This window comes from Pteropus vampyrus, unplaced genomic scaffold, assembly GCF_000151845.1.
Source record: "Pteropus vampyrus isolate Shadow unplaced genomic scaffold, Pvam_2.0 Scaffold391, whole genome shotgun sequence".
Taxonomy (NCBI): Eukaryota; Metazoa; Chordata; class Mammalia; order Chiroptera; family Pteropodidae; genus Pteropus; species Pteropus vampyrus.
In genome coordinates this window covers 815,636-838,719 of record NW_011889172.1, presented here as the reverse complement: position 1 = coordinate 838,719, position 23,084 = coordinate 815,636, and the positions used below count along the sequence as shown (strand labels likewise).

General features: G+C 53.9%; 4 protein-coding genes and 1 pseudogene across 8 annotated transcripts in view; 3 read left to right on the top strand and 2 right to left on the bottom strand.

The window, feature by feature from the left end:
- The first annotated feature begins 166 nt into the window (after positions 1-166).
- On the top strand, positions 167-8,450 carry AP1M2 (adaptor related protein complex 1 mu 2 subunit). 3 transcript variants are annotated; one of them, XM_011380286.2, is made up of 12 exons: positions 167-285; positions 1,522-1,678; positions 1,893-1,960; positions 3,296-3,426; positions 3,531-3,678; positions 3,772-3,898; positions 4,354-4,496; positions 4,578-4,649; positions 6,481-6,639; positions 7,240-7,365; positions 7,891-7,966; positions 8,357-8,450. In XM_011380286.2, the coding sequence occupies exons 1-12, from the start codon at positions 244-246 to the stop codon at positions 8,377-8,379; spliced, it is 1,272 nt and encodes a 423-aa protein (XP_011378588.1). In that variant the 5' UTR covers positions 167-243; the 3' UTR covers positions 8,380-8,450. The 3 variants fall into 3 exon arrangements, with proteins under 3 accessions (XP_011378588.1, XP_011378587.1, XP_011378586.1); XM_011380285.2 differs by having other exon boundaries at positions 4,348-4,496; XM_011380284.2 differs by having other exon boundaries at positions 230-285; positions 3,531-3,674; positions 3,726-3,898.
- A 1,712-nt stretch (positions 8,451-10,162) lies between these two features.
- Positions 10,163-12,696, top strand: CDKN2D (cyclin dependent kinase inhibitor 2D). 2 transcript variants are annotated; one of them, XM_011380283.2, is made up of 3 exons: positions 10,163-10,264; positions 10,540-10,695; positions 11,743-12,696. In XM_011380283.2, exons 2-3 carry the CDS (start codon positions 10,555-10,557, stop codon positions 12,100-12,102), a joined length of 501 nt encoding a protein of 166 aa, XP_011378585.1. In that variant the 5' UTR covers positions 10,163-10,264; positions 10,540-10,554; the 3' UTR covers positions 12,103-12,696. The 2 variants fall into 2 exon arrangements, with proteins under 2 accessions (XP_011378585.1, XP_011378584.1); XM_011380282.2 differs by lacking the exon at positions 10,163-10,264 and having other exon boundaries at positions 10,296-10,695.
- Positions 12,697-13,111: 415 nt separating this feature from the next.
- KRI1 (KRI1 homolog) lies at positions 13,112-22,004 on the top strand. Of its 2 annotated transcripts, none has more exons than XM_011380281.2 (19): positions 13,112-13,266; positions 13,379-13,452; positions 14,138-14,243; positions 14,637-14,742; positions 15,000-15,054; positions 15,135-15,181; positions 15,458-15,554; positions 15,646-15,723; positions 16,010-16,134; positions 16,449-16,575; positions 16,663-16,758; positions 16,846-17,016; positions 17,970-18,045; positions 18,146-18,234; positions 18,317-18,443; positions 18,531-18,661; positions 20,027-20,091; positions 20,198-20,296; positions 21,068-22,004. In XM_011380281.2, the coding sequence occupies exons 1-19, from the start codon at positions 13,155-13,157 to the stop codon at positions 21,408-21,410; spliced, it is 2,124 nt and encodes a 707-aa protein (XP_011378583.1). In that variant the 5' UTR covers positions 13,112-13,154; the 3' UTR covers positions 21,411-22,004. The 2 variants fall into 2 exon arrangements, with proteins under 2 accessions (XP_011378583.1, XP_011378582.1); XM_011380280.2 differs by having other exon boundaries at positions 15,132-15,181.
- On the bottom strand, positions 20,552-20,670 carry LOC111731700 (annotated as a pseudogene).
- ATG4D (autophagy related 4D cysteine peptidase) overlaps positions 21,649-23,084 on the bottom strand; it is a 6,036-nt gene continuing 4,600 nt past the window's right edge. Inside the window, exons 6-8 of the mRNA XM_011380350.2 lie at positions 22,963-23,079; positions 22,762-22,881; positions 21,649-22,209 (exon numbers count right to left, since the gene is read on the bottom strand). Coding sequence (XP_011378652.1) covers positions 22,027-22,209; positions 22,762-22,881; positions 22,963-23,079 — 420 coding nt within the window. The 3' untranslated portion in view covers positions 21,649-22,026. The remainder of the gene's footprint in view (positions 22,210-22,761; positions 22,882-22,962; positions 23,080-23,084) is intronic.

Below are 23,084 nucleotides of genomic sequence, written 5' to 3'. Positions count from 1 at the left end.
TCAGCACCCCTGGGTTCGAAGGGACAGTGAGGCGGGGCAGCTGTCGGGTCCGAAGCCCTGCCTCTCCTGCCCTCCAAGCGTCTTCACGTCCGCCGACAGCACCGCTCACCTGGCGGCCTCCCCTTTAAGACGCGCTCACCTGGGCGCTCACCTGCGCGCCGGCGCTTCCGCAGGAACAAGGAAGCGTCGCCACCGTTGTCTCCTCCTCTCGCTCCGCGCCTCTTAGGTCCGCCGGCCGCCACCATGTCTGCCTCGGCCGTCTTCATCCTCGATGTCAAGGGCAAGGTGAGGCTGGGCGCAGGGGTGGGGGACCGATAGGTGAGGCTGAGTTCCCCCTAACCCAGGCTGAGAGGCCCTAGAAAGCCCTGGGGGCGTGGGAACACCTCTCCCCCAATCCCGCAGAGTCCCAATCTCACCTCCACCGTTTACTAGCCGCGTATTTGGGGCCAGGGGCTTCACCTCTCTGAGCCTCAATCTCCCTATCGGTAGAAATAACAGAGGTCCCCACCCCAGAACAGTTAATACAACCGTATGCGTGGAAGCTACTTAGCACAGTAGCCCTGCTGCAAACATTAGGCAGTCAATTAAAATTATTTCTATCACCATCATCATCCACAGTATTAGTATTTGGGGAAGAGAGCAGGGGTGGGAGACCTTGATTCTCCTTTGGGCCTGCCTTGTCCCCTTCTGGAGTCCCTTCTCATTCATCTTGTCATTCAATAGCAATAACAATTGTGGTGGTGGAAATAATATTCCTGATAATAATAGTGAGAGCTAAGGTATTTGACTACCAGCTATATGACCTCCCAGTTCTAAGCGCTGAGCCAAACAACCTCAGCAAGTAGATACTATTATTATTGACTGCTTAATTGCCTGCCAGGCAAAGCTACATGAGCTAAAAGAGATATATGGGCATAACCTTTTTACTTTTTTTTTAATTTAACTTTTTTCTTCTTAGCATAATCTCTCTCTCTCTCTCCCCCACCCCCCCAGCATAATCTTTTTTCCCCCTTCCTTCCTTCCCTCTTTCTATAATCTTTCTTTTTCTTTCTGTAATCTATCCCTCCTTTCCTCCTTCCTTCTCGTCCTTCTTTCCTCTTATCATTCCTACCGCATTGATTTGGTGCATATAAAGCCCTGGGCGAGAGCGGAATTCTGAAGCCAGGGCACCTTGGTCCAATTCCTGGTTCCCACTTACTATGGAGACAGTTCCTACCTCAGTTTCCCATCTGTACAATGGAGATGACAATGACACCTTCCTCACAGGATTGTGGTGAGAACTAAATCAGCAAGCAAACATCCAATCTTTAGTGGAACACGACCTGGACCTCAGTGAGGGCTCTAGACACGTTAGCTGCCATCACATGCCCGTTTCACAGAGGAGGAAACTGAGGTACAGAGAGGCAGAGCCTTGCTCAGGCCCCTTGGCCAGGAAGTAGAGTCAGAACCAGGCATCTGATGCCCCCGGGTACAGGGTCCCCAGATCCCAGTGGTGACCGGACCTTCTCTGCCCACCCTTAGCCCCTGATCAGCCGCAACTACAAGGGCGATGTGGCCATGAGTGAGATAGAGCACTTCATGCCTCTGCTCCTGCAGCGGGAGGAGGAGGGGGCCCTGGCTCCACTGCTGAGCCACGGACGGGTCCACTTTCTGTGGATCAAACACAGCAACCTCTACCGTATCCGGCTACAGGTGGGGTCTCTGGCAGCAGCTCAGGCCCAGAAAGGGTGGGCTGAAGACAGCAGTTTCACAGCACATCAGTGGGGGCTCAGGCTGGGGGATGGGTGGGCAGATTCAAGAGCAGTAGCAGGGGACAGGGTGGGGGTTCAGGATATGTGCTCCACTCGAGCCCTTCTAGAATGGCACCTTTTCCTTAACCTCGCTGCCCGCAGTGGTGGCCACCACGCTGAAGAATGCCAATGCCTCACTCGTGTACTCCTTCCTCTACAAGACAGTGGAGGTAGGTCCCGGCCTTTCATTGGCTGGCTGGTCTGTCTGTCCATCTGTCTTGTCTGCCTCCTTTAGGATCCATCTCTCCTAAGAAGCTTTGCTTGACCTCCCTGGAGGGCCTCCATCAAAGCCCCATCAGTCTGTGTTCTTACTGGCTGCTGAGAAATCATCTCTCCCTGAGTTATCTTAAGCAAGTCACTTCTCTCTGTGTCTCTAAACTAGAGGTTAAAACAAGTCCTGCTTCAGGGTCATCGTACAGATTAACCAAATTCCTACACCTAAAGTGCCTAAAACAGTTCTCAGTATACAGTAAGTGCTCAACAAAGGTTCGATATTATTATTTGCTTATCGGTAATATTATAAAAATCAAAATAATTGAGCTCTTATTCTATGCCATTCTCAAAGACTAAGAAAGTGCTCAGTCAATATTTTTCCACAAATGAGAACTATTTATTGATTTGTCTCCTCTCTGCCAGGCAAAGGGAAGACAGAGCTCTGATTTAGCCAGGGCCTTACCTGTCCTGAGGAATTAAAGGGCGTGAAGGAGATTAAACAGGAGGAGATCATATCAGTGACCGGTTTGCTCATCTCACCATAGCGTGATACTCATAGTGTGTGTGGGGGGCGGCTTCGCATTCGAAATGAGGCCTGAATGCAGCAGCCTTCTGTGAGGCAAGGTGGGGGAGGAGTGTCCCAGGCAGAGGGGCTGCTTATGTAAAGGCCAGTAGGAATAGAAAGGCCAGTGAAGTTGCAGCAGGATGAGGAGTGGAGGATGTTTGAATGTTGAAGACTGACAGGTTCTCTGCTTTGGCTATGCCTCCCAATTCCCAGGGCTCTTAACTTGGGGTCTTCAGATCTCCAGGGGCCTGTGGATAGAATCCAGAAAGTCCATGAACTTAGTTGTATTTTTATCTAACAGGCTTATTTCGCCATCCCCTGTATTTTATTTTATGCATTTACAAACCTTATTCTGAGGTGGGTCTGTGGGTATCACCAGATATGCAGGGATCCGTGTCCCACAAACAAATGAACAAACAAAACAGTTTTGAGCCCTTCCAATTCCTCCTCCAGGAAGTTTTCCTGGACCTCCTCACCTCTGGGCTCCTACTTTCCTTGTGTTTTCCTCATTATTGTACTCAACATGTTGGATTATATTGGTTCTGTTACCAGTCCATTTCTCCCATGAGGGCAGGGGCCCTTTGGGTTTTGTTTACCACTAATGTCCTGGCACTAGTATACAGTAGGTGCTCAGTAATTGCTTGTTGGATGGCTGGCTGGATCAGCGGGGACCCAGCCCATGGCTATACCAGCTACACCTCTGTGTGTCTGCTCCCCACATCCCCAGGTATTCTCTGAATACTTCAAGGAGCTGGAGGAGGAGAGCATCCGGGACAACTTTGTCATTGTCTACGAGCTGCTGGATGAGCTCATGGACTTCGGTTTCCCTCAGACCACCGACAGCAAGATTCTGCAGGAGTGAGTGGGCCATGGGGGCAGCCAAATGGGAAGCCACAGGTGGAAGGAAGTCGGGGAGGGCCAGGAGCGTGTCCCTGCGTCCACCTGCTCATGCTCCCTGCCAGGTACATCACGCAGCAGGGCAATAAGCTGGAGACAGGCAAGTCACGGGTGCCACCCACTGTCACCAATGCTGTGTCCTGGCGTTCTGAGGGCATCAAGTACAAGAAGAATGAGGTCTTCATCGATGTCATAGAGTCTGTCAATCTGCTGGTGAGCCCCCACACCTCCACCCTGCCTCTGCCACGGCCTGGGAGCAGGATAGGGGACCCTCCGCCTTATGACCCTCCGTGCGTGCATCCTCAGGTCAATGCTAATGGCAGCGTCCTGCTGAGTGAAATCGTGGGCACCATCAAGCTCAAGGTGTTTCTGTCTGGCATGCCGGAGCTGCGGCTCGGCCTCAACGACCGCGTGCTCTTTGAGCTCACTGGCCGTAAGTGTCTGGAGAGGCGCTCACTGAGGAGCTGGAGACCCCTCCGCATCTGGGGACCCAGAGAATTACAGCCAGTTCTGAAATAAGCACTCACGCGCCCTCTTCTGGTCATGGCCAGCGGCGCAGCTGCTTGTTCATTGAGGAAACGCTTCTCCATTACTGAGTGCCGGGTACAAGGACAGGGAAGTGAAAAAAAGACAGATCGTGGCCCTCATGGAGCTGATATTCTAGACTATCTTAGGAGACAGAGTAGCATCGTATTTAAAAGATTCCCTGGGTTCAGGTTCTAGCTCTGCCCTGGCCAGCTGGGTGACCAGGCAAGTTACTCATCCACTCTGGGCCTCAGTTTCTCATCGGAAAAATAGGGGTGATGGTAGTAGTGAATGATGAAGGTAGGGGCAGAGACACTGCTCTGGCCCCCAGGGTCATCCTGCATGTTTGGCTCTGAGTTTCAGGGAGCAAGAACAAGTCTGTGGAACTGGAGGATGTGAAGTTTCACCAGTGCGTGCGACTCTCTCGTTTTGACAATGACCGCACCATCTCCTTCATCCCGCCCGATGGCGACTTTGAGCTCATGTCCTATCGCCTCAGCACACAGGTGAGGCAGGGCTAAGCCCCATGGCAGGGGCTCAGAGTTGACTCCAGAGACTCCCAGAACTCCCCCTTCCTGTGTCTGCAGGTCAAGCCACTGATCTGGATTGAGTCCGTCATTGAGAAGTTCTCCCACAGCCGTGTGGAGATCATGGTCAAGGTGGGCCAGGGGGACAGTTACTCACAGTGCTTGATCTGCCCCCCAACCCCCTCACCAATCTAACCTCATCTCCCACCTCCCTCCTGGCTCCTCATTTCCCTCCAGCCTCACTGATCTGGCTGGTTCTCAAACATGTCAGGTATGGTTCCCCCACCTCACCCCACCCCCCAATGCCCACAGGGCCTTTGTGCTGCCTGTTCCCTCTCCCTGGATCACTCTGCCCCCACCCATGCAGGTATCCACGTGGCTCCTTTTTTCATCTCCTTAACTTCTTAAATGTCACCTCCTCAGAGAGCCCTTCCCTGATTTCCCTATTTAGAATTGTTTCCCCTTAGCATTTCCCACTTCCCTTTGCTCTATTTTTTCTTCTATTATTTATCACCGTCTGACAGGAATTGTTTTACTTACATATTTAATTTACTTTCTTACTAAATACATATATACACACATAGTGTAATTATATGATTTAAAGAATAATAATGAACTACTCAGCTTATTCGAATGTAGTTGACCAGAGCCTCTGAAACCCCATGTGTCCCTCCCCCAGTTCCTGCTCTCCCCTTGCCCAGAGGTCATCACGATCTTGAATTTTATGTAAATTATTTCTTTGCCTTTCTTTATAATTTTGTAACCCACATGTGTCACCACAGATATTTTGTTCTGCTGGTTTCTGACCTTCATATCAGTGGACTCCGGCTGTACAGTTTTGCGTCCGACTTCTTTTGCTTATGTAACATTGATTTTAAGGTGATTCCAGGAGTCGCAGCTTAGTGCATCCACTCCTGGAGCTGTAGGATACTCCACCATGGGAATCTTCTGTATCTCTCCATTCTCCTGTGTGAGATGTTTTCAGTTCTTGGTTACTCTGGTCTGCGCTGCCATGAACAACCCTGTGTGTGTTTCCTGGTGCCCTAAGAAAGGGCTTCTCCAGAGCTTATAGTTTACCCTCTTTTACAGATGAGCAAACTGAGGTGTAGGGGATTAAGAGGTCACTCATCTAAGAAGGGGAGGTTCCCCATGTTGAACTTGGGTCCACTTGACTCAAGAGTCTGTGTCCTTAGATTTGACTTTGTTCCCTCATCTTGGGTTCTCAGGGGAGCTGGGCTGCAGAGCAGATGGTCACCACATAGGGTCGTGACGTTGCTCAATGTCCCCATGTCTGCAGGCAGGAAAGGGGAAGGGGTTATTAAAGCTGGTGCCTTCCAAGTACTCTCTCCCCTTACCATTTACCTCCAGGTCCTCTGCCCCTGATCCCACCTATCAAATATCCCTCCCTAAATGAATAAATAATAGCAGTAATCAAAATGCTAACTATGACACATGGGACACTTAGAATCATTGTGTTAAAAGCTTGTTCAGTGTCACACAGCTCTAGACGTTAAGTATAGTGTTGTTACTTCATTTATTTGTAAGGAGGGCATGTGATGGTTGAGGACACAGGCTTAGTTTGACCTCCTACTATGCCAGTTACCAGCTATATGACTTGGGCAATGTGCTCTTTCTCTCTGTGCCTCAGTCTCCTTGTTGGGAAAATGAACCTTAGGAATGGACCCTACTTTAGAGAATCAGTGAGAGGGATAAGTGCTTGGCACATGGCAGGGGCTCAGTAAATGCCAGCTATCAGCTCTGCCACTTGTTGGCTGTGTGTCTCCAGGCAAATGCCTTAACTTCTCTGAGCCTCTGTTTTCCTCCCTGGTAAACTGGGCAGGACAGTGGTCCCCACTTCAGGGTTTCGGAGGCTCTCGGTGAGATGGCGCATAGAAAGGTCTTAGTGAATGGTTGCAGAACCCATGAGTGAATTCTTCCTGCCGCACATTTTCTCCCTGGACAGGCCAAGGGGCAGTTTAAGAAGCAATCGGTGGCCAACGGCGTGGAGATATCTGTGCCGGTGCCCAGCGATGCCGACTCCCCGCGCTTCAAGACCAGCGTGGGGAGTGCCAAGTACGTGCCTGAGAAGAACATCGTGATTTGGAGTATTAAGTCTTTCCCGGTGAGCACTGGGGAAGGGTGGGGACAGTTACTCACAGTGCTTATCTGCCCCCCAACCCCCTCACCAATCTAACTGCTTGAGGGCCAGGTGGAGAACCAATCAGAGACCCACATCTGCATGCACGCAGTTGTCCTTGGGGGGTAATTAAGCTGAGGCAGTAAACCACCAGGCCAGCATGGTAGTTATGCTTCCCTCCCAGGTCTGGAGGAAATCAGCCCTGGGTTTGGGTCTCCCCTCTTGCCTCTCTGAGCTGGATGGCCTTGGGAAGCCCTCTTCCCCTTGTGGGGCCTCATTTTGCTGTGAAATAGGCAGGATCATGTTATCCATGTCCTCCGACTGCTGGAGGATTTGGTCTGTCCTTGGGATCTGGGGGGCGGTGCATTAGGGCCTAAAAAACGGGAGATGGTCATTAAAGCCTCCCATCCACCTGCCAGCCAGGCTTTGTAGTCAGAAGCTTCAGCTGGGAGCCTTGGCCTGGAGCCTTTACTTTCTTGTCTGTGAAATAGGCTGAGAGCTGAGTGTGCTCCGGGGGCTGCTGTGAGGATGGTCTGGGGCGTGTACAGGCCCGTCAGCGTGTTTGATGCCCCCATGTGCCTTCAGGGGGGCAAGGAGTACCTGATGCGTGCCCACTTTGGCCTCCCCAGCGTGGAGAAGGAGGAGGAGGAGGGCCGGCCCCCCATTGGGGTCAAGTTTGAGATCCCCTACTTCACCGTCTCTGGGATTCAGGTGAGGGAAGTGGGTAGTGATGGCTCTTCTCCCTGACCTTGGCAGGTTCCCCTCTGTCCATCTCTCGTCTCAGGTCACCTCTGTTCCCTGGCCTGGGTCACCTCTTCTCTGTAGTCATCCTTGTCTTTTCCATGGAACACTGTTGCCTCTTCTGCTCTCAGCCTGGTTCTCCTCTCCTTCTACCTGTCTCTTTGCTCTGTGCCACCTTGTTCCCCACCAGCTTGTTCACTTTCGTCCCTCTCTGACCTGCAAGCCATTCACCATTCCCTAGGCCTGTGCCACCCTGTCCTCCTAAAACTGCATTGTGTCTATTTCTTTACACTGTGCTATCTCTTTCCCACTGTCCTGGACCACCTTCCTTTCCCTCACTCCCACTGCCCATGCCACATCTTTGCCCCAACCCATGTCACATCATTATTCCCAGCTTGTGCCACCTTGTTCCCCCAAGTTGTGTCACATATATTCTATTGACCCCAACCAGCCCTCTCCCTGCAGCCTGGGCCACCTCCTTTCATTTCTTTCCAGGTCCGATACATGAAGATCATCGAGAAAAGTGGTTACCAGGCACTGCCCTGGGTCCGCTACATCACCCAGAGTGGTGGTAAGGCAGCTCGGCTCCCTGAAATGATGGGATCAAGGAGAGGAAGGGGGATGGGCTTGGGGCTTTGATATATTCTTGCGCAGAGGGCTCTAAAACGCAATAGGCCTGCACCCAAGCCTGCCCCATCTTCATCATCGTGCCACCCTGGGCCTATGTTTGCCTATCTTTAAAATGAGGGCAGTTCCTGGGCTTGGATAAAGCACTCCCACTTGCTGCCTAGAAACAGGCTTGTTGCCATGGTTACAGTCCCTGTGTTTGACCCCCCATCCTCAATCTTGTTCCATCCTCGCAGGGTTGATCACAGGCACTGGGGCTGGAGAAGTGGGGGGACTGTTCCTCCTTTCCCTTTCTCCAGTTCTGAATCGGTCCATGCCCATCGTTTCCTTGCAGATTATCAACTTCGTACCAGCTAGAAGGGAGAACATGAGCCTCCTCCACCTAGGCCCTGACTGCAGACTTTAGAGAGAAGGAGGGAAGGTGGGAAGGGTGTGTGTGAGCGGGCCCCTGTTGGCTTAGCAGTTTCTTGCTTTCCACTCCCAGCACCTGGCCCCTTCCGCATCTTGTCCTCTACCCATAGGCTGGGAGGGATGGTCTCCCTGCCTCCCTCTGCCTCCCCCCTTCCATTTTTATATGAAGAAAGAGAGGAGGGGCATGGAGTCCCCCTCATGAGTGCCTTCTTGCAGTGACCTGCCTTAAGGGGTGTCAGGGGCCCCTCCTCTTTCACATTTGCTGAGCCCAGAAGACCCCCTCTCCCCTGCCCACTCTTCTGCATTATGGGTTGGCATTAAAAAGATGAATTTAGCCATTGTGTATATGCTTTTTGGCTGGGGGACAGGGGATGCCACGGACGTCCCTGAATTGCTGGGATGGGAGTGGGCAACATATCCATTCCTCAGCCCTGGTCACAGCTCATCTGAGCCAGCCTCGCTGCTTCTATCTCTGTCGCCTGCCTGGTTCCGGACTTTCATCTACCACCAATTTTCCCCTCATAGCCGCCAGAGGGCGCCTGTTAACTTCGAAGGCAGATCCTGGCTCCTCTACTCAGAACCCACCTATAGTTCTCGTCTTGTTAAAAGTAAAGTTCTCCCTGCAGCTCATTAGTCTGAGCTGCGGCACCCTTCCTGCCACCTACCTGCCCTTACCTCCTCTCCGTCTATACCTCGCTTCTCTTGGACACACCAGGCACGATCCCACCTAAGGGCCTCTGATCTGTAGTACCCTCCACCTAGCATGCTTTTTCTTAGCTATCCACATAGCTCCTTCCTGCACCTTCAGGTCTTAAATCAGTCACCAACTCAGGGCGGCCCTCCCTAACTTCTCTATTTCAACGGCCTTCCTTTCCCAAGAGACTATCACCTATCCCATTTTATCAACTCCTTAGCGTTTACCACTCTGAAAAGATTTAATTACTATCTTCTGCCGCCTTAAATGGTAGGAGCCCCGCAGCAAGAGTGGCCCGGCTCTCTCCAGTTGGGTGCGTAGTACACAGTTAAGTGCACAGTAAATGTTTGAATGAAGGCCTCTGTGATAGCCACCTCCCAGGCTCAACCACGTGGGAGCTGCGGCAGGAACCTTCCTCCTCGCCCTTGCTCTTGCCGTGCCAGGCAGGGCTGGCTCAATCTGAGCCGGAACGTGATTCCTTCCTCACCCACCCTCACTTCCCCGTTTTATTTTATTCACGGTGCTTAACGCTATCTTAAATTATTTAGGTGCTTGAATGTGCGCTCCCTACCCAGCGCCGGAAAATGTTCCTGCACACGGTGGATGAATGAATGAAATAAAACTCCGCTCCTAGTAGGGCGAATAAATGCCTATCACCTTCTGGATGATAGAACCCTGGACTGGGCGGCCTCAGCCCTGCCTCCCTTTCCCCTGGAGGTGCCGAGGTCCTGGAACCGCCGCGCTACCCTATCCTTGACCTTTTTCCCCCAGGTCAGTTAAAACGGCCCTCTTTCCCGCCCGCCAGGAGCATTTGAAAAACCGAAAACCCCGCCATTGCCGGCGGTCCATCGGTCGCAACGGCTCGGCCAGTCAGAAGTGGCACCGCCCACTTAGGCGTGCAAACCACCCCGGCGACGCTTAGCCATTGGCTGCGCTGGACGTGTGGGCGGGGCGCCGAAGGGTCGCGCGTCGGGCAACGGGGCTGGGCTACAACGTAGCGAGTTCATAAGAAAACAAATCCGCGGCGTTTGCGGGCGGGGCCTCGAGCACGCTGTCTCCGCCCCCTGGCGGACTACTCTGCTGCTGCGTTTGTAGCGCCGGCTCAGAAGAGACCCCGCCCGTCGAGGAGGAGGGAGGGTGAGTTGGGGGGAGACCCGGCCCCCAAGGGGCGGGCGCCGGGTTGGGCCTTGTGGGCCGCAGCGGGTTGGTCCCGGCTCCTAGCCCCTCGCGACCCGCTGGCTGACAGAGGGGAGGAGCCGGCCGGGAGGGTGGGGGTCGTTCTAGAGCCCCGGACTGACGAGCCCGGCCGGCAGCCTTGCGCAGGCCGGGTACGCCGCGGGAGGTTTGATCTGGCCAGCATCGGTGGTCTCTCCGGCACTGACCGCGTTCGGGTCGGGCGGGGGGCTTCGCAGGCCGCCTGTGTCAACATGCTGCTGGAGGAGGTCCGCGCCGGCGATCGGTTGAGTGGGGCCGCGGCCCGGGGAGACGTGCAGGAGGTGCGCCGCCTTCTGCACCGCGAGCTGGTGCACCCTGACTCCCTGAACCGCTTCGGCAAGACCGCACTACAGGTGAGGCCGGGCTGTCTGGCAGCGAGGGCGGGCCGAGGACTGGAATCCCAGACCCCTTTCCTCTCGTCTCCTGGCCCTGGTGGTGGCTGACTGGGTTCCGTTTCTCCGTCTCTCGGCTGACGTTTCTCCCTGTCCCCTTTGGAAGGTGGGTGGTGGATGGGGTTAGGATGGGGGAGGGAAAACCTTTCCATCTCTGGAGGATTCCTCGTTCTCTGGGTGCGGGGGATCCAATTTCCCTGGGGAGCTTCTTATTTCATGAGTGAAGGTTTAATTTCTTTGGATTCCGTTTTCATGGGCACAGCTCTGGTTTCTTTGGGCTTCTATGCGGGGGGTGGGGGGTATCAGATCGATGGAAGAAGGGATTCATGGCTCCAGGGCGTTCTTATTTTCTAGGGGATTCTCTGAGAGGTATCCAGTTTCTTGGGGGGTGGGAATCTCCCTGGGGGGTGGGAATCTCCCTGGTGTTTTTCGTATTTCTGGTATATTATGAGGGGTCCCAGTGGAGAATAGTTATTCCCTGGGAATCATTTTACAGGAGAACCCCACTTTTTGTGGGGTTCAAGTGCTCTAGGAAGCACTCCAATTACATGGGAGGGGTTATTCCTCGGAGAGAAGGGGTTTCAGATTCCCTGGGCATCTCCTTTCCCTTCAGGGGGCTGTCAAGTTCTTTTGGGGGGTGCAGTTCTCATTCTATGAGGCCACTTTCCTGGAGGGGGTGTTGTATTTCTTGGTTATTTCTCTTATGTAAGGCAGGAGTCCTCTGGTTCCTTGAGGAGGGTCTTAGGTTGAAAGTTTCCATGGGGGCTATTCCTTGGTGTGTGTCTAATCCTTTGGAGGGTGACTAGTTTCTTGAGGGTCCCTATTCCTAGGAGCCTTGTTTTCTGGGGTCTCAAACAGCTGCCTGGGGACTTGTGTTCCCTGGGCTTTTCCCATTCTCCAGAGAATCTCTTCTTTGGTGTTCTCTATTACTGAATAACCCCTCTCTCCAATGACCCTTTTTCCTGGAACCCATCCCTTGAGGAACTCCTACTCTCTGCCCCCACACAGGTCATGATGTTTGGTAGCCCCGCCATTGCCCTGGAGCTCCTGAAACAAGGTGCCAGCCCCAATGTCCAGGACGCCTCTGGCACCACTCCAGCCCATGATGCAGCCCGCACTGGATTCCTTGACACACTGAAGGTTTTGGTAGAGCACGGAGCTGATGTCAACTTACCTGATGACACCGGGGCGCTTCCCATCCATCTGGCGGTGCTAGAGGGCCACACGACTGTGGTTAGCTTCCTAGCTGCTGAGTCCGACCTCCATCACAGGGATGCCAGGGGGCTCACACCCTTCGAGCTGGCACAGGGAAGAGGGGCTCACGATCTTATGGACATGCTGCAGGGGCACACGGTGGCATCGCTGTGACCCGAGGCCACCCACTCCAGCAACAGGACCCAGCTGGGTTCTACGTCAGAAGAGGAAAGAAACACTTTCTCTTCTTGTTCCTCCTGCCCACTGCCAAAGGTGGAGGGCACCAGTTTGTGGCTTGTTGGTGTTGATTTCTGAGGTGTGTGTGTTTAAGGAGGTATTTCTCACTTATTTTTCTTACCCCTTTTGGTGTACTGGGCAGAGAAGGGCTCCTGCAGGCAACAGCCACCTAAACGGTTCAGTTTCCTCCAAGCCCCAGACTGCTGGGGCTGCAGATGAGTCCCAAGGGCAGAGCGTTTAAAGCTTCAGCCCCAGTATGAGGTCATCGCTTCCAGAGCTCCTGGAACCTGGTGACTTTGGCTGGCTGTAACCAGAGAGAGACCTCAAGTGTGCACACTGCTTTCGAGCATGGGGGAGGGGGGAGTTTCAAAAGAATAAAAGGGTAGTGTGAGTTCATATTTTGTTGTAAGTTTGTTTTCCAGTCTCTTGTACAGCGTTAAAAAAAGATTCTATTTATTAAGCTTTACGGAAAATAGTTGTGTGTGATCATTTAATGTTTGTACCCATTAAATTAAGGCTTGTATACGATCACAGCGCTGGTGGCTTCTGATTTTTGAGTCTGTGATGGGGAGTCGCGCGTCCAGAATGTTTGTGGGGAGGGGGCCACAGGGGTCGTGGATCGTGGATGCTTTGGGGCAAGGGAGAGGGTGGTAATTCCCAGGGTGCCAGAGGCGAGTGAGCTGGGTGGGGCACCGGTTTGCGCTGTCAGAACGGAAAGGAGGCAGGAAACCGCTAGTGGAGAAAGAGCCCCCAGATGTCAGCTGGGTGCCGGGAGCCCAGGGGGTGGGGTGGGGTGGGCGGTGGCTGCAGCCTCCCCCGCAGAGGCGTGATCCGTGGGCGGGGACTGCGGTCACGAGGCGTAAGGGATACCGGAAAACCAGGGGGCGGGGTTAGGTGCGGCCCGCCAGGCTCCGACCTGTTTAAAGTTCGAGTTGGGAGGGGCTGAGAACAGCCACGCCTCCTTGGAGCGCTCGCCGTACGCGTGCGCAATGGGCCGCAGAGCCGCCATGCCGGAACCGCGCGGTTCCTCGCCCCTGCGGGTGAACGCCGCGTTCGCCGCGCGGTACAGTCGCTACCGGGAACGCGAGGAGCTGCAGCGGCGTGAGTGCGGGGCGCATGCGCGCAGGACGTCGGCGCTGCAGGGTCGTTGGGAAGTGGGGGTTGATCTGGTCCCCCGAGGCTGATTTGGGGGGCTCCCATCTGTGCCCCGCAGTGAAAGATCGCTACCGGGACCGAGGCAGCGGCGACGACTCCAGCTCCGAGTCTGACTCCAGCGACGAGCGCGTGGTGAGCTTCCTCTTCTCCGTCCCGGACAAGCGAGAGTCATTCAAGCCCCCCACTGCATCCTGACCCCGACTGCTGGGGGCGGCTAATTCCCAACCCCACCGTGCACTACCAAAGTGCCCAACCTCTCGCCCCCAATCCCAGGGGGGACAGACAGCGCCCTCCCTGTCCCCCAAGGGATTGCCAAATACCCCCATTCCTCTCCCTCGCCAAGGATCCACCTGTTCAGATGTGTTTGGTGCGATCCCTCTGTCCCCCGTTTTATCTTCCAAGAATCTAACCATTTTTGTGTCCTACTGTGTCCCGGAAGAGGGACGTCTCTGCCATTTGGGGCACCCAGCTTCTCCCCACATTAACCACATCTTCCCACCTCACTGTGCAGCCTAGTCCCTCCTGCTGTTTACCACGTGCCCTATGCTACTTGTCCCATGTCAATCCTTTGTACCCTCCCTTTGCCTGCTACCTTCCTCTGTCTCATACCCTGAACTTATGTGGGGCCCACCCTCCCTTCTCCTTGTCTTTGACACACCCCCACCTGCCTCTCCCCAGCGGTATCCCCCTTCTTCCTAATGTATGCCCCTTTCTCCACCCTAATCTTAATGCTCTCTTAGCCCACCTGCCCAGGCACCCACCAGAGCTCTCACCACCTCCCTTCTGAAGTGTGTCCCCGATCTTTTTCCTGTCATAGGAATTTGACCCCCACCAGGAGCGTGACTTTTACAGGACTCTCTCCTTGTTAAAGAAGAAGGATCCCCGCATTTATCAGAAAGATGCCACCTTCTACCAGAGAACAGGTGTGGGGCTGGTCCTCCCCAAGGCTCAGGTTCCTCATTGCCTTTTCATCTGTTGTGACTATTTAATGAATCATTTTATGTCAAAAGTGCTTAGCAGAGTGTCTTAGATTGTAACCTGTTGATATTCATGGTAACTGTGTGCTTGGTACTATTCAGAGAGTGAGTTACTCTCCAGGTACTGCCAGATGGTACTATTCAAAGAGTGAATTATTATCTCCAGGTACTGCCAGGTGGTAGCTAGTGTGATACCTCTTGTGGTACCTCTGGGAACTGGTGGCTTGGGGATTTGAAGCCTCCATGTGACTCTGGCCCAACCCAGTGGGATTCTCTACCTGGGGAAAGAAGGGGGTCGTGGTTGCGAGTGATGGCAGGTGTCTTCTGGTGGCCCCACAGCAACATCCTCGGAGAGTGAGGGGGAGCTGGCAGCTGAGAAGCAAAAGAAGGCACGGCCCATGTACCTGAAGGACTATGAGAGGAAGGTTATCTTGGAGAAAGAAGGGTGAGGAGAAAGCCTGACACGTGCTACTCAGTCCCTGTCCTCCTTCCCCTAGCAGGCGGACACATGGGGGCCTTAGGGGCAAGGGTGGGAAGAAGCCAGTGACTCACCAGAATGGAGAGATCCCCAGAGAGCAGGCTCCTTGCAGATTGCCTGCACCCCATTGGCTTCCCCACCTGCTGCTTGTGACTGCCCCCCAGCCCATTAGGGCAGACAAGCTGTGGGGAATCTGTCTTGAACTCCCACCCTTCCTTGCACAGCAAATATGTCGACGAGGAGAATTCAGACGGGGAGACCTCCAATCAGAAACTCCAGGTGAGTGGGGTGGAGGCCAGGCGGGGGTGCTGAGGGGCCCGAAGCTGGGCCTGAGGCCCATGGCACCCTCTCTGCAGCAGGTCTCGTCAAAAAGTTACGTGGAAGAACAGCAACAGCTCAAGGAAAGGTGAGCTAGTAGCAAGTGGCGAAATGGATGGGAATTGAGGCTCTGGGATTGGACAGGCCTGGGTTCAAACCTTGTTGTCACTTAATAGCTGCATGTATTTGGGCACATCACTTACTCTCTCCATTCCTGTTTCCTGACCTGTTAAACGGGGTCTATAAAACTCTCTGTGTCTCAGCTTTTTGGGGAGAGCTCAGGGCTTAGGGAATGGAGTTAGTCTTGGGGCAGTGGGCAGGGGCCAGCCAGCTTGTCCTGAGGCTTGTTCTCTTGCATGGGCAGCTTCCGGGCATTTGTGGAAGACAGTGAAGGTGAGGACAGTGCGGGGGAAGGTGGCTCTGGGTTGCTGCAGAAACGCGCTAAAACCAAGGAGGAGAAGGTAGGTGTGGGGCCCGCCAGACCGGGGCTGGTGGCAAGGAGGGGTTGCTGTGGCTCCTGCAGACCCTCAGTGCTGGCCTTCCCTCCCCCAGGCCCAGGAGGATGCCGACTATGTCGAATGGCTAAAGGGGCAGAAGGAGATGCAGAATGTCGAGACCCTGAGAGAGCTGGTTAGTTGCCACAGATAGTTGCTGAAAGACTATACTGCCTGTCCTGCCTCTATCCAACCCTTTTCTGGAAACCAATCCTTGAAGGGGTTGCCGAGAGCACATGCTCTGAAGATAGGGTGAGCCCGTCTTGGGGCTTCAGTGTCTACATCTATGAAATGGGGATAGTGCCTCCCACCTACATAGGCTGGCTGTGAAGTTTGTCACCTGAGTCCACTTGGTGCCCACGTCTGTCTTCCTTCCTTGCCTTCAAGTTTCTAACATGGGTCCTATCACCCCTTCACCCCAGACTCATCTGAGGGAATATTGGAACAACCCAGAGCTGGATGAAGGGGAGCAGTTCCTGCGGGATTATATCCTCAACAAACGCTATGAGGAGGAGGAAGAGGAGGAGGAGGAGGAGGAGGAGGAAGGGTGAGCAGCCATGTCCCGCCAGGTGCCTGGAGCCAATGCTGGCCAGAAAGCAGAGGGCACTGGGTGTTTACTTTGTCACACAGATGATAGCAGTCCTCTGTGAGGGAGAGCCGCGGAGTATGGGCTTTTGGAGCCGGTTGGCACTAGTTCGAATCTGACTGTGCTGATAGACTTCTATGCCTCGGTTTCCCCATCTGTACAATGAGGGTAATGGTGGCACCCTACCGCAGGGTTCTTGGGAGGATTGGGTGAATTAATATGGCTGACACACAAGAGCTCAGCTGACCCCAGCCCCACTCCATCTCATCCCTCAGGGTTGCAGGCCTCCCGGTCCAGGTGGCTGTGGATGACTCCTCAGATGAGGGGGAGCTGTTTCTGAAGAAACAGGAGGACTTTGAGCACAAGTACAACTTCCGCTTCGAGGAGCCAGACTCGGCTTTGGTGGGTGACCAGGGCTGGTGGCTTGGGAGGAGCCGGCCTATGGAGCCCAGACTGGGAGAGCCCAGAAACCATCTTTGTGGCCCACAGGTCAAAACCTACCCTCGGAGCATCATGTCCTCTGTGCGTCGCAAGGATGAACGCAGGAAGGAGAGGAGGGAGGAGACTCGGGAGCGAAAGAGGAGGGTGAGTGTGGGGGTGGTGGGTTTGGAAGGTCCCCCTAGCCTGTGGGGAAAGCCCATACCCTCCGTCTCCCCTGGCCTGCTACCATAGGAGAAGGCAAAAAAGCAGGAGGAACTTAAGCAGCTGAAGAACCTGAAGAGGAAGGAGATTCTGGCCAAACTGGAGAAGCTGCGGCAGGTCACAGGCAACAAGACTCTGGGCTTTGAGGAGCGAGACCTCGAGGACGATTTCGACCCCACCCGGCACGACCAGCTCATGCAGGTGTGGCCCCTCTGCCCAGGCCAAGCCATGCAGCCGAGCACTCAGGAGCATGGCTCTGAAACCTGTGGTCGTTTCCTGGCTGCGTGGCCTCTCTGAGCCTTTGGCTGTTTCTGTAACATGGTCTAACCATAGTATATATCGCAGACCTGTTGTAAGGATGGTTTGAGAGGAATACTCAGAAAAGTTTCTTTGAAAAATCTTGAAGGAACAGTGGGTCGCTGTATTTCTCTTAGCTCATTCATTGCACCGTTGATGTTTATTGAGTTTGTGGGAACATAGCATCAGGCCACAGAAACAGGTAATGAGAGCTGTGTGGGGGAAGCAGTGGGGACCACAGGGACCCCAAAGGCCCCTGACCATACCTGGAATTTCAGGGAAGGGGACTGAGGGTACATAAATTGGTCAGGTGAAAACCAGAGTAGGAGGGTTGCTATGTAGTCAGAGTTTAGCTTTCACTTTCTAGAAGCTTCTCAGTTCTGAGCTTTAGTTTCTCAGTAGAATGGAGTTTTCTGTCTCGGGGTGCTAGTACAAATACAGCAAGATGCAGCCAACTTAGGTATATAATAGATGCTCAATGAATGACATGGTTAGCAATATCTGTCTCTGTCAGGCCTCCACTGGGCCCAATACAGTGTCAGCCCTCTTAGAGCTCATGGAGTGGCAAGAGCCAGTCTAACATCCATTGATCACCTACTGTATGCCGAGGGTCAAGCAGCACAGCTGCCCCTGCCCTCTCAGAGCCCCCCAGCCTAGTGGCAGGCATTTAAGTGTATGTTTACAACCTGCAGGGTTCTGAGAGGGGATGGAGACACACAGGGGGAGGCGAGGTCTTAGAGGTGTCCCCTAACCAGCTTTGTCAGGCTTAAATCAGGGGCCGGGTCCTAAGAGGGCACTGGGGGGCCATGTAGGAGAAGAGTGGCCCCTGCTGACCCTCCTGGTCCCCGGCCCTGCAGAAATGCTTCGGGGACGAGTACTACGGTACCATGGAGGAGGAGAAGCCGCAGTTTGAGGAAGAGGAAGGGCTTGAAGGTGAGGTCACTGGGCTGAGGTGGGAGTGCTGGGCCCACAGCCTGTGATCCCAGCCTGTATCCCCTGGGCCCACCCCTGCCTGTCTGTCCTCTGGAACCAGACGACTGGAACTGGGACACGTGGGCTGAGCTACAGCAGGGTGGAGATTGGAGCCAGCAGGAGCTGCACTGCGAGGACCCAGACTTTAATGTAAGTGCCATGGGCAGGGTGGGGCGGGGGCTCAGAGGATCCCAGAGCCCCCAGGACTGACCCACATATCCTGGCAAGGCAGATGGATGCTGACTACGACCCTAGCCAGCCACGGAAGAAGCAGCGTGAGCCCCCGTCAGCCGGTAAGAAGAAGCGCAAGTCACCCTTCGCTGCGGCCGTGGGGCAGGAGAAGCCCGTGTTCAACCCCGGTGAGGTTCCTGGCGGGCAGGTGGTGGGCAGGAAGGGGCTCTGCAGAGCCCGGCACAGCCCGGCATCCCAGCTCTCTCCCCACGCAGGGGACAAGACATTCGAGGAGTACCTGGATGAGTATTACCGGCTGGACTACGAGGACATCATCGACGACCTGCCCTGCCGCTTCAAGTACCGCGCTGTGGTGCCCTGCGACTTTGGGCTCAGCACCGAGGAGGTGGGACCCTGGGTGGGTGTGGGATACTTGGGGGCTCCCAGTAGGTAAGAGGGAGCACAAGTCAGCTGGTATTGCCACACTGCCTGTTTCCTCATCTCAAAAATGACAGGAATAATAGTATTAATGACAATACTAGTATTTCCTGCTTCAGAGGGTTTCTGCGAGATGGCAAGGCTTCATTCAAACAGCCCCTTGTAAATACTACAGTTGACCCTTGAACAATGTGGGGGTTAGGGGTATCTACCCCCACGCAGTCAAAAATCTACATATAACTTTTGGTTCCCCCAAACTCAACTGTAGTTGGCCCTTCGCAACTGTGGGTTTTGCATCTGTGGATTCAACCTCTTCAGATGCAGAAGGCTGACATGCTGACTGGAAGGCTTACTGGTACCATATAAACAGTTAATAACACATGTCTTTCTATGTTATATGTATTTCATACTGTATTCTTACAATAAAGTAAGCTAGAGAAAAGAAAGTGATAAAATCATAAGGAAAATACATTTACTATTTACTGTACTTATTGAAAAAAATCCACATAATAGGACTTGCGCAGTTCAAACCGGTGTCGTTAAGGAGTCAACTGCCTTTAATTCTGTTACCATATATCTGCAGCAGGGTGGCCATTAAGACGAGGTAGGTCTGTAGCCAGATGGCCTGGGTTTAAATCTTGGCTTAGTTACGCACTAGCTGTGTGACCTTGCTATGCCTCAGTTTCCCCATCTATAAATGGTCCTAATAACAGCCCCCACTTCAGGGCTGTGGACCTGAAACAAATGTGCGGCTTTCTGAACACTTGTCCCTTCGCCATGATGGCGGTGGTTGCTCAGTAAAAGCACTAATGTTTATTGAGCTCATACCATCTGCATTCACTCTGTCTTCTCAAGGACCTTCCAATAGGTTTTGAGGGGATGCCCACCTCATAAATAAGGAAACTGAGGCCTGGAGGCAGGAACCTTGAGGTCAGAAACCTGGAGCTCCTCTATATTAGCAGGTCTGGTGACTGGCATAGAGACCTGTGTCCTGAGGCTGCTGGGAATGTGGTTGTATGTGGTTGTATGTATGAGGGCTCTGGGGCTCTGGGCCCCGGGCCCAAACTGAAATCTGTAATAAGCCACTTCCTGGCTGTGTGACTTGGGGCAATGCTTGTTTCCCAATTTGATGTCCTCCACAAAAAACATGGATTGTCCTCCACAGAAATCAGTTCTTTCCCACTGTCAAGACACTAGTCACCTCATCAGTCAAGACATCAAGTACCACCACTGCTGGTGGTACTCTGCTTTGACTGATGAGGTGACTAGGGCTTAGAGTCAGGGCCCCCCTGGGGCCCATGCAGCAGGACCCTACTTGTCCCTTTCCACACAGATTCTCGCTGCTGATGACAAAGAGCTGAACCGATGGTGCTCCCTGAAGAAGACCTGCATGTACAGGTGACAGGGTGGGGCTGGGCTAGGTATTTAGGAGGAGGAGTGGGCAGGCATGCATGGGCGCCTCCCAGAGCACCCAGTGACAAGCCTGTCCACCGGGTGCCCACAGGTCGGAGCAGGAGGAGCTTCAGGACAAGAGAGCATACAGCCGGAAGGCCCAGAACTCATGGAAAAAGAGGCAGATCTTTAAGTCTCTCTGCCCAGAGGAGTGAGTGTCCCTGGCCCGGGGAGGGTGGGCTGGGGAGCCTGCAGGGTTCTGCAGGGTTTGGGTCTTGCTTTGTCGGCCACCTGTTTTATGACCTCGGGAATGGGCCCTCCTCTGAGATCTGGGTTCAGATCATGGCTGGGCTATAGCTGTGTGACCTTGGGCAAGTCGCTTCCCCTCGGGGCCTGTTTCCTCATTTATAAAATAGGGATAAGGATGGCTCATTTCCTGTTGGGTGGTTTTTTGGTTTTTTTTTACCGCCTACAGCACCTGGTATTTCTAGGTGGTCTCCCATCCAAGTACTAACCAGGGCTGACCCTGCTTAGCTTCCGAGAACAGATGAGATCGGGCACGTTCAGAGTGGCATGGCCGTAGACCCTGTTGGGTTTTTTGAAGATTAAGTGAATCAATTCACATGAAGTGCTTAAAACGCTGGTATCGTTATTATCATGTCCCCTCCTCCCCAGTCTATAAAGCAGGGGTGATAGTTCACAGAGTTGATTTAAATCTGAAATGAGTTGATTTATGTGAATAGCTTAGTGTAGGCCTGGGCTCAAATACCAGAATTATCAGTGACTGTCCAGCCTCAGGGTTCAGTACCGACACTCCTGTTCTTACGTCAGATCTGGGTTTAAATTCCAGGCAGGCCCCTGAATTGCTGCATTGCCGTCTCTCCTAGCCTCTCCTTTCCTCGTCTGTAAAATGAAGGATGTGCACCCAGGAATGGGCCTAACCGTGTCCACTCTAAGCTGAGCCCTGACTTTCCTCCCCTAGGACAGACACACCCACGGAAGCCACAGGGAAACCACAGAGAGACAAAGCTGGCCCACAGGGGCAGCTGCTGGCACCCGATGCGGCCTGTGGGAAGCAGCCCCAGCCTGAGTGCCCCCCAGCACAGGAAGAGGCAGCCCCTGTGTCATCCACTGAGAAGCCACCAGTCCCCCAGAGGCGGAAGAGGGGCAAGAAGGCTCGCCTCCTGGGCCCCACAGTGACACTTGGTGGGCATGAGTTCAGCCGTCAGAGACTGCAGGCCTTTGGCTTCAATCCAAAACGGCTGTACTTCCGCCTGCTGGGCCAGCAACGGAGGAAGCAGCAGGGGCTCAAGAGTGGCCCCTGAGCTTGATGGAGCAGGCAGGGGCCCTCAGGTTCCTAACCTCCAATCAAGCCCCTGAGTACATCCCCCTCTATTCAACTGTATAGACCTGCAATGTCTACCTACGGGCAAGGGAGAATTCCCGTCTTCCAGATGTGGAAGCTAAGGCCCACTTAACAAGTTCCCCAGGCCACTTGTAAATCTCACCTTGAGATATCCCCTGGGCCCATCTCTCAAATGCTGTGTCCAGCCATAGCCAAGGTCAAGTCAAATGGCTTTATTAGCCCCCAGCAGCTTCAGTTCCCCCATCAGCCCTTGGCAGGACTGGGGCTTTGAGACCAGTGACGGGCACTGGTGGTCCAGTGCAAACTACAGTACTTGAGTCAGGCCCTGAGTGGTTGCCCAGGAGCCCACCCTCCCTCCCTGCCCTGTGAGGAGGGCCCAGCTGATAGGAGGCGGGCCTGTGGGCTCTGTCCTGGCTGAATGGACCCAGCCTAGAGGTTTTCTGGGCTGGGTTCAGCTGCTCTTATCAAAAGGGTGAGAAGGGGAAAGTCCCATCATCAGAGTTCAAGCTCCCACACCCAGCGTGACATAAAAAAATAAATAGTGTCTGTCCCATCTTCTCCCCCATCCTGTCCCTTTATAAAAACACAAAGTCCTCGGAGCTTGGGCGCTTGGCCTTGAGGAGCCGCCCAGCTCGAGGAAGCTGCTGAGCTGGCTGGGAGAGCTGGGAGGAGAAGTTGTCCAGGTTGTGGTCCTGAGCGTGGCCCTCGGCCAGGGTGAACATGGGGTACCGCTCTGTCGCCGAGGAGGAGCTGAGGACCTGGTGAGAGGAGGGAGAGAGCATCTCAGCCCCAAAGGCAGTAGCTGTGTTACTTATCTTGCAGGCATAGTTATCCTAACAAATATATTTAAAAAGTGCTGCCTGAAGTCAACTCCCATCCTTCTAAGGCGATGACCCAGGCCAGCCAATTAGTACTTTCTGTTCTCCAGGACAGTGATTGGCTCATGTGACCCAATGCAGCCAATGAAAGGCAGCCCTGGGATTTTTGCTATGTCTGCTGGGAAAGTGGGGCTCCCTTTCCACTGAACTGGGAAGTAGGTGCCAACTCTTGCTGTAAAGTCCTGATGGAACCACAAAGCTAAGAGATAAGGAGGGCTCCTGCAACTTGAGCTCCCGAAAGCAGCTATCCCCTAAGGCAGCAATGCCTCTAGTTTTTCATATGCCCCTTTTGGGGGAGTCTATTCAGAGCTGGGCTTCTGTAGCTTTTAGGCAGCATGATGACAACACAGCCTGGAAATAGTCTCCCCACGTCTGCTGGCCTCAAGGCCTCCCACTCCAGCCCTGTCCCTTTCCCCGCTTCTTCTCACTCACCCTGGTCAGCTCTGAACACAGTGTCTCAAACTCCTTCCTGTCCCCAGCATAGAACCCCACTGTACAGCTTGGGTCCATTTTGGTGAAGGCCATCTTGCGGGGCGAGGTGCAATGGAAAGACTGGCAGACAAATGAGGGAAACTCAGGGGGCCCAGCTCCCACTACATGCCTCCAACCCCTACCCTGGGGGTCCCAGCTCACCTCCAGGGGGAAGTTAGCCTGGCTGACGTCCACAGTGGGCTGGCAGTAGTGGGGGTCCAGGTAGAGAAGGAAGTCATCTGCAGGGGAGGAGGCATGAGTGGGGTGGAGGAGCAGGGGGAGAG

Excerpts from the sequence above, each read along its gene's own strand:
- AP1M2 (XM_011380284.2), top strand. The coding sequence starts at position 244 with ATGTCTGCCTCGGCCGTCTTCATCCTCGATGTCAAGGGCAAG. Across the intron at positions 4,650-6,480 it reads GTGTGGAGATCATGGTCAAG|GCCAAGGGGCAGTTTAAGAA; the intron begins GTGGGCCAGGGG and ends CTCCCTGGACAG. Across the intron at positions 7,366-7,890 it reads TCACCGTCTCTGGGATTCAG|GTCCGATACATGAAGATCAT; the intron begins GTGAGGGAAGTG and ends ATTTCTTTCCAG.
- CDKN2D (XM_011380283.2), top strand. The coding sequence starts at position 10,555 with ATGCTGCTGGAGGAGGTCCGCGCCGGCGATCGGTTGAGTGGGGCCGCG. Across the intron at positions 10,696-11,742 it reads TCGGCAAGACCGCACTACAG|GTCATGATGTTTGGTAGCCC; the intron begins GTGAGGCCGGGC and ends GCCCCCACACAG.
- KRI1 (XM_011380280.2), top strand. The coding sequence starts at position 13,155 with ATGGGCCGCAGAGCCGCCATGCCGGAACCGCGCGGTTCCTCGCCCCTG. Across the intron at positions 13,453-14,137 it reads ACTCCAGCGACGAGCGCGTG|GAATTTGACCCCCACCAGGA; the intron begins GTGAGCTTCCTC and ends TTCCTGTCATAG. Across the intron at positions 18,235-18,316 it reads GCGAGGACCCAGACTTTAAT|ATGGATGCTGACTACGACCC; the intron begins GTAAGTGCCATG and ends CTGGCAAGGCAG.